Source organism: Berghia stephanieae, chromosome 4 (genome assembly GCF_034508935.2).
Source record: "Berghia stephanieae isolate SIO BIC M18660-M18661 chromosome 4, UCSD_Bste_1.3, whole genome shotgun sequence".
NCBI classification, from domain to species: Eukaryota; Metazoa; Mollusca; class Gastropoda; order Nudibranchia; family Aeolidiidae; genus Berghia; species Berghia stephanieae.
Genome location: NC_088363.1, coordinates 63,752,234 through 63,764,733, shown reverse-complemented (window position 1 = coordinate 63,764,733; position 12,500 = coordinate 63,752,234). Strand labels below are relative to the sequence as shown.

Below are 12,500 nucleotides of genomic sequence, written 5' to 3'. Positions count from 1 at the left end.
CCCTTTCGTGCTTGCTACCCTTCGTATGGAATCCCAACGTGCTTTTCTTCGGATTTTTAATTTACGGAGGAAACTCACCCAATTAAAATTACTTCAGATTATGCCCCAGAATAGAAATGACTGTGTCTTTTATGTGTCAGTGCAATGCAGACTTCCTTTAACAAAAATAAATCTCCTCGTATTTTGTGAGGACAAAACCCAAGTTTGATCTATTTGAACCCAGGTGCCCATATTTGCAGGTCTGAAAACCGAGCGCATTATGGGCCTGAATTAACATTGTTGTAATGGAGAATATTTTGCCTTAGTTTGAGAGTATTAACTGCATTGCACTGCAACAATGAGCCCATAACCATTTGGCTTGTCAGGCCTGCAAATAGATACACATCAATTAGATCCAATGGTGTCATTTACGCATATAGGTATCTATAGAATTAATATAAGATATTTATTTCTATAAACTATCAGTCAAACCTAACATAAATATAGACCATATCATTAATATAATCATTTTTGGATAAGCTTATTTTTATATTATGTGTTTATAATTATATGAAATTGTATACGGTCAATAAAGAAATATTTGAATTGAATTAAATTGAAATCATCTCTCTCTTAATGCCAGACTAACCTGGTTTTAGTATTCGGATAATTTCTTGAAGGGAGTCGCATGGAATGTGGCCGGGACAGAATGTCCCCACGGTCACTATAGCATCGTATGTATCTGAGGATTAAGATATCGTATGTGCTTTATCATCTGAATGAAATTGCAATAAGTACAACTTAGCCTTTTGCCAGCTTTAAATAACCTGCAATTTTGCATGATATATCAAGCCATTGAATATGTCTGTCTCTTTGTGTTATTTATTTATATCCATCCATCCACCTATCTATCTATCTATCTATCTATCTATCTATCTATCTATCTATCTATCTATCTATCTATCTATCTATATATATCTATCTATCTACTTATCTATCTATCTATCTAATATATAATCTATCCTACATCCACCTATCTATCTATTTATCTATCTACCTATCTATCTATTTATCTATCTATCTATCTAACCTATAATCTATCTATCTACCTATAATTAAGATATTTAACCACGATAGTGTAGTCTACATCGATGTTTCAGGCCTTTATAGCCATCATCAGGACTGTGTGGAACATAATGTAGTAGAAATTGTAGTTGTAGTTGACTGTTACAATGATTCCGTATCTATCTATCTATCTATCTATCTATCTATCTATCTATCTATCTATCTATCTATCTACCTACCAATCAATCTATCAATATGTCTATCTCTATATCTATCTATCTCTATATCTATCTATCTATCTATCTATCTATCTATCTATCTATCTATCTATCTATCTATCTATCTATCTCTATCTATCTATCTATCTAATTATCTACCTATTTATTTATCTTATCTATATTTCTATTGTTTTGTTGCGTGTGTATCCATCCAGAATTGTCTCGAATTATATCTTTTTACTTTCTAATCCAATATGATACCACCGCAACTGTTAATGTTTCTACCATAGCTCTATAATCCTGGTTGCGTACGAGTCTCTTTTATTTCTAGTTTTATAATAAAATTACCGTTTTCAGCATCCACTGAAACACCATAGCCAATCGTTTGCTCCAATATTTTCTGGTAAACCCCCATACTTCTTGTAATCTTGTTGAATTCTTTACATGGGTCTAAGGCGTGAATGTTCTTGAACCCCCGTTCATGGAGCTGATGAAAGGAATATCAATGTCTCAATAATCAAACTTTTGAAGAATCGTGGTAGATATATACAGGGAAGTACTTACTGCGTCTTCTATCTCCTATGTCTGTTTTCCAACATGCTTTCTGTCTTTGTTTTGGAATGAGATTATTTGGTTTTTGTCCTAGTCCTGGCCAGATGCCCTGGCTGAGAGGGAAACCGTCAAGTGCATAGTCAGTTTTGGGAGATGATATTTTTTTCCTTGTAGATCATCTCTCTGTTATGCACTGTATTATTTTTTGTTATATTATATATGATTTGTAAAACATTTGAGTGTATTCCTCTTAGTGGGGACCTGTGCTTGTGTCTGGATGAGACTTTTAGTAATAATAAAAATAAAGTGTTCTTTTATAGCGCCTATCGCCGGAGTCTCAAAGAGCTTTACAATATACTTATCAAACTATAAACACACTCGTACCGAGCCAAACAGACACACACAACAGTAGCACACACTAACACACACACAACAGTAGCACACACTAACTATGCAAGTTTTACAAAATGAAATTGACATTCAACAAAATGGAATCAAAAAATAAAACGTATAATTTACTCATCATAAGAATATGCCTGGGATAAAAATTTCTGGAAAGAATGAGTCTTTAGATTTTTCTTAAAACTTTCTACGCTGCCCGAGAGCCTTACTGACAAAGGAAGCGAGTTCCAAATGGTAGGTCCTGCTTTATAAAAAGATCTATCGCCGAAATTAGTAAGCCTTGTTCTTGGCACTTTTAGTAGCTGGATCTCCGATGACTAAGCTGGCGAATCGGGGAGTAGGGGACCACAAGTTCTTGAATGTAGCTCGGAGATCGGAAATGTAGTGGGTTGAAAGAAAAAAAGACAATTTTTTATTCGATTCTGGCTCGAACGGGCAGCCAGTGTAGTGTTCTGAGCATAGTTTTTACACTTGTTTTCTCGTGTCGACCAATGCCTAGAACCATTCTGGCCGCCCTGTTCTGTACCTTTTGGAGTTTGTCAACTTTCTTATCAGGAAGGCCCACCAACAGCGAATTACAATAGTCGAGGCGTGAAAGAATGAGAGCATAGACAACTGCTTTAAGCTGGTTGGATGGGAGAAACCGTTTCATTCTTTGCAATCTCATTCATTCAAAATTCATGGTCCTCACCATCTGGTTAATCTGGTGTCCCAGACTTAAAGAGTCGTCCAGTACAAAACCAAGATTTTTTGCTCTGTCTGTCAGGGAGACGTGGCTGATTAAAATAGACATACTATGTATACCACTTTTCCTGACATTAGAGGGTGTACCACATAATAAAATTTCAGTTTTTTCTTCGTTAAGTTTTAGTATATGACTCTGTATCCAGCGATCTCAAACTAAGTACTTTGATAGTGTGCTCTTGGAATCTACACCCGTTTCTCATTTGAACCAATTCTCCTTTGTCCTACCTTTTCTTGGGTGCTTTATTTGTAATTCTAGAACTTTTTACTATCCCATTTTCTTCCATTTTACTGGCGCTGATATGACCTTAATGTGTTGCAAGCGCCGTAAAACCCTTAAAACCATAAAAACAAAACAATCGTGGTATATTAGATTTTAGAAATATATTTATATAATATATATTACAGCACAGATCAGTATGCGTTTTACATGTTGTTTTTGTACCTTAAAGTCTCATTTTGTACGATAGGAATAATTGATTAATGAAATTAATGTGTGTAGTGGGAACATGGTTAAGCATGCAGAAGGCAGCCAATGGCACAAGGAAGGCTCGAGACCCTACTAGATTCGATAGATTAGATAGTCAACGTACATTTTAAATATTTACGAACACAAACGATGACATGAACAGTATCATTCATAATTCAAATAAATAAATAAATACATGAAAACTATTGTGAAAAGTAGGTCTACTTCCTGTTTAAATCTTGCGACCTTCAAAGGGTTCAGAAAGAACAAAAACCAACCCACCATGTGATTGCTTTGTTTATGACTATATTTTAATGACTAGTTTCTAGTTGGGTTAGAAAAGCACATTGCATTTATGGGGTAGCGTGGCTCAGCGGTACTGTCTTTGCTTCGTACCTGAAAGGTATCGGGTTCTTATAGATACAACGAAGATGACCCAGTGAGGTCGTTGTTATGTTTTTTTGCCATCCACGATTCTGAGTACTTTTCACTAAACTGTATGAACTAGACTATACGAGTTCATGGTTACACATAGTTTTGTATGTTGGTCCGTTTCACTTCCGGATGGCAATGTTGTGAGCTTCTTAGACAAGCGCATACTATCTATACCCGCAGCGCTGAGTGGCCTTGAGCAAGTCACCTCACCCTGGCTCAATTTGCGGCGCTGTACTGCGGCTGACGCATGGATTGTTCCAGTCTTCCCTTGGAATAGACCAAAGAGACAAATTTCCCGTAAGGGATGAATAAAGGGAATTTTTTTATATTTTACTGTAATTTTTAATTATTTTTTTAATATATAGAAGAACACATGAACTACAAGTTCCTTTTGGGTGGAAGCATAAAATGTCATTGATCTAGAAAATAGAAATTTTGTCATTTTGTCTAAACGAACCTTTTTACCAATTGTTCCTATGCCTGCACCTAAATCAAGCACGAGAGCTCCACGTGGATTTTTTATAAGTTTTTCCATCATATCCAATGCTACTCTAGGTCCATTATATTGATCTTTGTGAGCCAACAAAACCTGAAACAATTATTATATATCAATCAAGAATGACTTAGAGATTGCAACAGATGATATACTGTAAATGTGACTGGATGGAGGGAGGAGGGGGGGGGGGGATTAATCATCTTTGTGATCTTGTCTTGTGATTATTTCTACGGTACAAGTAGGAGAGAATATAATGATGCGCGTCACAAACCAAATGTTGAGATACTTTTTTAGCGGAAATAATATAGATACTTTGTTGAGCTTTACGTCATGACAGGGCGGCTAGTGCTTTTTTAAAACTCCCTCCTTATCAGCCATTTCCAAAATTTTCCATGCACCATCACGCCAACCCAACACAAAAATAGATTTTTCTTATTCAAACAGAAAAGCAACACGTACATTCTATACATAGTATTGTTCAGCAAAATGAGCTCTACAACACAGTGTCAAGTTTTATAGCTGTAACAAAACTTTTCTTTAAATTTGGTGATATAAAGAAGAAAGTAGAATGAGAAAATTGTTGATTTCATCGTAACGAATGTGACGATTTCCCTATGGTTGGTAAGGAAAGGGTTAAACTGCTTGGCATCATGCATCTTACATGTATGTTTGCTTGTTTGTTTTGTTTTGTTTAATTTTTGTTGTTGTATTTTTAAATAGACAGTTTGCCAAAATATCCACTATCTGTTTTGGCATATTATTTTATCTGTCAGGTTTACTCCTGAGAAGGATCATCACGTTGCCGTCGTACAGGAGCTTGTGCGCTGCCATGACCCTGAAGGTGATACCAGCCTAGATCCAATCCTGCTGGAACAGCTGAAGATGAGAAGCCAGACCAAGAATGATCCAAACCGGCGTCCAGACAAGGTTCTTCCTTCTCCTGGACCCACACCTCCAACTCAATGAAAATGTCAGGTTTAGAAATCAACAAGGATTTTAGTTTTTAAGAGTTGCTATAGTGTGGTGTCGTTTTAATATAAAAATGAGTGATTACATTTGTGATTCAGTTCCAGGAAATAATGATTAAGAGCTTTGTAATAATAGATCTCATTTATCTCAGGAAAATACAAAATCAGACAGCATAATAATCAGCGCTTTAGAGAAAACGTTTATCCAAAATATGATCAAAGAAGAAACTGGCAACCCAACAAATAGTTAGAATTATACAATTAACTTAAAATGAAGAGACAAAAGGTGATTTACATCGTATACATTTGAAGCACCGGTTATAATGCCTGTTGTACTTAATGTTCTTGAATTTAGATTTGTGCTATTGACATATTCGTCTCGAGAGATGTGAAAATATTTAATTAGACGTCTAGTTTTTCAATAGGGAACAAACGTGTGATGTCAAAGAACCGGTTCCAATCTCATTGGTAGTGTACCACTTTTCCGGAGGACTGGATACGTACGTTGTGTAATTAATCTTCTGGTGTCAGATTGAGGGCAACCCGTTTTCTAGTCTAAATAAATGATGGTCGTCTTAAAGATAATCCATTCTCGCTCCTAATCCTAAGAATCTGCATAAATCATCCTACCACTAAAATAGTTTTGCCTCCTTATGATTCAATATGTATTCATTGTTAGTCATCCTCGAGGAGCTGCTGGTTAATATACACATCCAATGATTTTGAAACCGGAAGAGTAGAAGGCGTGACGTCACTACTTCTCTGCCCTATTGTTATCATCACAAAACGGAAATCGAATTATCTGGACGACTTACGTTGTCAAGGTTCCTTTTCTTTGAAAAATGTGAGTAAAGTCTTTGAGTTTCCCCGTAAGACTTGTTCTGGATGAGATGTTGATTCAGAATATCCACGTCTACCTTTGTATGTGATTCCATGACTTGTCTTTAAAAAAAAACATGAAATGAATCAATAAAGGTTTTTAAACTTGCATCCTGTTGAGCGGTTATTATAGCCAAAAATTGCTTGATTTTTCAAATCAATGATGATAAATGATGATGATGATGATGATGATGATAATGATGATGATGATGATAATGATGATGTTGATGATGATGATGATGTTGATGATGATTACGATGATGGTCGTGGTGGTTTTGTAGTGGTGCTGCTGCTTTGGTGCTGCTGCTGGTGATGATGATGATGATGATGATGATGATGATGATGATGATGATGATGATGGTGATGATGATGATGATGATGATGATGATGATGACGACAACGACAACGACGATGTTTCTTTTTTTGTGTGTAGCTTTTTGATTTTATGGGTTCCTGGTGTGTGTCCCTGATAGCGGGATAAATTTGAGTCTTTGGCTCGGCTCTCACATTCTCTCACAGTACTCAAGTGTAAAGCGAGACCCTAGCCGGCCGGTAACAGCGATCTCTCGGTCGAAAAACCATATTTAAAAGCAGATTGCAAGCATCACGTCTCGTCCTATATGCTAATTGGTGCTGTTGAATGTAGACCCCCATAAAGTGCGTTGAACACATTAAGTCGACGTTTCTCTACATCGATGCTCAAAATGTTGTTTTTTCAGTTTCAATCGACGCGAGCCAAAGTTTCGCATAATTCAAGGTTTGCGCCACAACATAGCTTTTGAAATTTATATCACATTTCCTATCAAGTAGGTATAACACTGCTTCGCTTCTAATAGGATTCAAGAGTCTGATGTCACGTCCGCCCAGCAACGAGCAACTAGGTTCTAAACAAAGAAAATCGGTACTTTTTATTCTTCATGCGGGTTAGAACTTGTTCACGTGTCATGTGATCAGAATGTATAAAAGTCAAAACATGATCAGATTTATAATGTTATTCTCCTCTGGATACACTTTTATGCTCGTCGGAGAAGTATTTCATAAGGGCGGTGATGGCAATAATGACGTCCGCCTTTGTTCCGATTGTTTAGAACCAGTTACTATGCATCATTACGAGGGATGTGACTTCACGACTGTTGAAGTGAATCCCATTGGCAGATAAAAAATGGCGAGTCCAATAACATCCATACTTTTAGGATTAGTTATTATATTTATGCCAGAGTATTGTAAAACATCTCAGACACAATACTGTTATTTTTTTGTTTACAAGTAAACACACATTTATAACTAATATTATGCCTATGAATTTTGTTTTAGGCTCTCTAGACGACCTTAATTATTAATGTCGAAGGGTCAGTTGGTGATTGTGGTGGCTATGTGGTCTTGTGGTATGACACTCGCTTTCGGATCGGAAGGTCCTCGGTTCGAACCTCGCGCTCGGCGCATAGTTGAGTCCTTGGAAATGGCTCTTTACTCACTTTCTCTCACCGTACTCAGGTGTAAAATGAGTACCTGGCCGTTAACAGCGTTGTCTTTGTCCGAAAAATTGTAATATCGCCTAACAGGCGGCATGTCCCGTCCTACATGTTAAATGTTGCTGTTGACCAGGGACCCCTTGTAAAGCGCTTTGAGCACATTTAGTGGATATCGCGCTATAAAAAGCTCAATCTATTATTATTATTATTATTATTATTATTATTATTATTATTATTATTATTATTATTACTAGACACATCGAAGGGTATTTATGAAAGACAACATCGTCTCATCGAAGGTCAAATTTAAATTTAGAGGCGTCCTGGTGTAACAACATACTTTTTTGTCCGAAAATTGAAATGACAACTAACAGACTGACTGTCGTCTACGTGCCACAGTTTTTTAAATTTTGTAAACCATTTAGAGCATGGTCTTTTGACCGTGGATAAGTGATATCCTCATACGATCTTTTTAAAGACCATTTTTGGGGGGTTTTTTTTAGTAAAAGTATTAAGAATAAAACGTTGGCATTGGTATAGAGCAATATTCACTAAATGTGCTCAAAGTACCTTACAAATAGTTCCTATCAAATAGCAACACTTAAAATGTAGGACGAGACATGCTGCTTGTTAGGCAATATCACATAATTTTTCGAACATAGACAAAGCTGTTAACGGCCAGTTACTCATTTTACATCTGAGTGCGGTGAGATTATCTGAATAAAGATCCTTTTCCACGGACCCAATCAAGCGCCACTCAGAGCGGAACTCGCAATCTGAATCTTCTAATCCGAAGGCAGCAGCTTCTAATGGTGCTCACACTATTATGTTATGACAATGGACCCAATCAGCCAAGTTCGTACCGCACTCGTAGACCATTGCGAACCCACCCGGAAGCTTCGTCACAACACACCATTCAACTAGATGCTCAGCGGTTTCGGGGTTCTTGTCCACATCGGGTACATGCTGGACAGGTTCCCACTGATGAAGCGATTTTGCCGTGAGGCAGGTCCTCGACCGAAGCCGATTCGCTACCACCCAGTGTCTCCTCTTACTGGTGGAGAAGCCTGGCAACTTCTCACCAAGCTTAGAGGAGTGTATGTCCCCACCCCCTCGAGGGATTGAATTCGTCCAAACCGACTTCCATCTCGTATATGCATCTCTGTTCGTAGTCAGGGAAGCTGCGTACAAGGGTTGCCGGGACTTATTCGGCTCGAACGGGGGCGCCGTCCATAATGCGCCTCAGAGGGGTATCCCCATTCCCTATCTCTTTGATCTTATTGAGCCAGTTTACCATAATCGTTTCCCTCCGAACATCGGGGGGCTGGATTGCTGCCATTATCGGGCCCCATTCTCTATGCGTTGTTGCCAGCGTTCCTAACACTATGTGCATTGACTTGCGAAGTTTAACATCTCCCTTCTCAACGTTTCTGCTTCTACCCCACACTGGAGCGCAATACTCCGCGGTGGAATAGCATAGTGCCAAGGCGGATGTCCTCAGGAGCGCTTGGTTAGCGCCCCAAGTTGATCCCGCCAGCTTCCTCAGAAGACTGTTGCGTTTCTCTATCTTCCGGGCAACTCCTTCGAGATGCACCCGATAGGTAAGGCTGCGGTCCAGCGTCACCCCTAAATATTTTGGATGCGGCTCATATGGGAGTGGCTGGTCCCCGGCGAGAACGTTCAGTTTGCGGGGGTGTGCCAGCCACTGCATATGCGGAATGCAGTGGCCACGGTTTTTGAAGTGTTCATCTTCAGGTACCACTTGTCGAAGTAGGATTTGAGTCTGGTGACGTCCTCGCTGAGTACGCTCTCGAGACGGGCCTGTCATAGTCTTAAATGAGTAAAGAGCTAATCAACTATGCATAAATAAAGATGTGAAGAATAAGGCCCCAGAATTTACCAGTTACTTTAAAATGAAGAACAATCAACGATTTGTTTAAGATGAAATAAAAAGAAAGATGAAATTTAATTAAATGAGATGAATAATGATTATGGCAGTTACAAATGGAAAGATTGAGATATTACGTAACTTATGATAATATAATATCAGGTTTGTAATGTTCCACTTCCAGGCAGTTGAGAAGGGTTGAATTATCTATTCCTCCGACGGCGGGCTCAGGTTTGATTCTTGATCAGTCAAAGACTGCACTGTCAAAGGCAAAAGCTCCGGCATCTTGATGGTGGAGATAAGAGTATCCACAAAGTCCCAAAAGATAAAAATCTTCAAATTTATAATGTGAGGAATGGAGGGGCTGGCCGTCCGGCATAGATTGTAGAGAGAAGTGAGTGTAGAATATTAGACCTAACAGCTTTTATAATAAGTTGCTACGTAACAGAATGTAAAACGAAAAGTATTCACTAATTTGAAATTAATTCGAGGGAAGGCTATTAAAAGAAAGATGATCTAATATTTGAAGGTAAAGTTTTTCTAAGCCTACCGAAATATAACTGGAGTGAGATTGATTCAGTTCTTACTAAAATAAAAATTTAATAAGATAAATGTGAACAATCTTTACTGTGACAGGGTCCACACTTTACTTTGAGTAATGAGTGCCCAGTCGTTAGCGTATCCCGGTGGAATTGTCTTTCCCCTAGGTTTGAAGAGAACAACTTCTAGGTCTTTTTGCACCTTATGATCTTTGCAAGTTTGAGCATTAATCCTTCGCACCAGACCATATCGTACGCCGCCAATAGGTCTATAAATACAGCACCTGTTTCCTGTTTTCTCTCAAACCCTGCTTCAATATGCTCTGTAAAGGCAATGACCTGTTCCGGTTTAATAGAACTCGCTCCAACAAATTGTAAAGACAGCTCAGTAGAGATATGGGTCTGTAACTGTCGGCCTCCTTCGTCGGTTTCCCGGGCTTCAGGATGGCAACTATCTTTGCGTGCTTCCACACTTGTGGGAGCTTTCTTTTTGCAAGGACGTCAGACATTGCCTCTGCCATCCAGGTCCGTGCCCTGGGGCCCAGATGCGTCACCATATCGGGATATACTCCGTCTATCCTGCTACTTTGCCGTTCTTTATATCGCTAATGAGAGAGAGAGAGAGAGAGAGAGAGAGAGAGAGAGCTTAGAGAGAGAGAGAGAGAGAGAGAGAGAGAGAGCTTAGAGAGAGAGAGAGAGAGAGAGATGCATCAAACAACTGCTTCAATTCAATGTATTATTAGTATATTGTTTAATACTCACCACAAAACAAACAAATAAAACACGGGTTCCTTTCCACTACTAATCAGCACACTGGCAAATTCGTTTTTCCAGGTTCGTCAAGCAATTTGATGAAATTAGAAAACAATGGTGAACATCTGTTTACTATATATCATATCATTTTTCATATGGTACATCAAAACCAAGGATTGATGCGTTGACTGATTGACTGATTAATTTATTTAATGTTAAATTAATTGACCAATTGATAATGATGATAATATTTGGTGTCGAGTTGCCACAAATGTAACGATTTGAAAATGAAATGAATATGTTTATGTTGTGAATATCGCACGCGTGAAAGAAAGAGAGGAAGAGAGAGAGAGAGAGAGAGAGAGAGAGAGAGAGAGAGAGAGAGAGAGAGAGAGAGAGAGAAATAAGTAGGAGTGAAATATCTGTTCAATGTTATAGTTATCATATAACGTTATAACAAGTGTAACTAAATGACAAATTGCCATATTTATGGACAATAAAGATCTATTATTATTATATATATTTATGTGTAAAGAGGTTTTATCCTTTTTAAAGCGAAATAAATGAATAGGATAGTACGCCCCATTTCAAACATTTCAGCCACAGCTTGATTATAAATCTGGTTGATGATCTTTTAATTACTTTCTTTGTTTGAAATAGACACGTGCAATTTCATGATTTATATTCAGATATTTTTATTAATGGCGTGTGTTTTTTTAAAGCTGTCCCTCTATCAAAAGTTATAAAAATGTGTGTCAACCTCTGAATCAATTTGTCTTAAGTGAATCTAGATTTTGGACCGTATTGATACCATATTAAAAAGGTTTTCTTCTTTAAGACCTATAAAAAAACTACTTTAAAACAGCTGACATAAAATTAGAGATTTTACACTGTAAAAAACGAAAACAAGTTACGAACCACAAAAGTGTTATAAACATACCATTTATGTAGTTTGTATTAAAATTTTGAATTTATTATTTATGGAATATTATCTACATCATGTCGCAATTACCAAAGACTGATTTGAAATCTCTCGCTTTAAATTATTTGAAATAGTGATTGTATACTCAATATTGTCAAATTAACAAACACTGTTTATATAACTTTGACAAATTTTTGTCTATGCATGAACGTTTCACAGGGCCTTTAAAGGTTTTAAAAACATATTAGGCTTTTAAACAACACGATACGGTACGGAATCTCAATCAGTTCCACTCTCGTAAAGCTGCGAAAAGAAGTCTTCTTGTATCTATCGATTAGTCATTAAAGAGGACGGCAATGGTTTGGGAATTTTGCAATCAACCATGAGAAGATCGTTATCGAAATACGACAGAGAGATCACCAGTGTAGAACGACGTGGTAGGAAAAGGAGCATAGATAACTTTGATATGGATATCATCCAAAGATGTATGGGTGAGCGTAAATATACATCCGAAAAAATATTGGACGTCTGAGTATTCAAGCAGAAAAAGGTCCATGGGTTCTGGACAGAGAATCATTGTTATTCTTGCAGGTGGTGATGATACTGGATATTTAAAAGGATGCCATGCTATTTTTTCTTCTCTGCATCATCTGGAATATTATTCTGGGGTCAATGCAAAGGTGTTTTAAGACTGACTAAATATCGTTTGGTGCCCTCTA

At 37.7% G+C, this 12,500-nt stretch overlaps 1 protein-coding gene and 1 long non-coding RNA gene across 2 annotated transcripts in view; one reads left to right on the top strand and one right to left on the bottom strand.

Annotated features, from left to right (window-relative positions):
- LOC144972066 (uncharacterized) overlaps positions 1–6,252 on the top strand; it is an 8,677-nt gene extending 2,425 nt beyond the window's left edge. Inside the window, exon 2 of the long non-coding RNA XR_013645253.1 lies at positions 5,134–6,252. This is a non-coding gene — a long non-coding RNA (uncharacterized LOC144972066). The remainder of the gene's footprint in view (positions 1–5,133) is intronic.
- The window catches only part of LOC144972065 (methyltransferase-like protein 27), a 13,775-nt gene extending 2,596 nt beyond the window's left edge, over positions 1–11,179 (bottom strand). Inside the window, exons 1-5 of the mRNA XM_078913150.1 lie at positions 10,869–11,179; positions 6,144–6,270; positions 4,322–4,453; positions 1,611–1,749; positions 629–721 (exon numbers count right to left, since the gene is read on the bottom strand). Coding sequence (XP_078769276.1) covers positions 629–721; positions 1,611–1,749; positions 4,322–4,453; positions 6,144–6,263 — 484 coding nt within the window. The 5' untranslated portion in view covers positions 6,264–6,270; positions 10,869–11,179. The remainder of the gene's footprint in view (positions 1–628; positions 722–1,610; positions 1,750–4,321; positions 4,454–6,143; positions 6,271–10,868) is intronic.
- Positions 11,180–12,500: the final 1,321 nt, after the last annotated feature.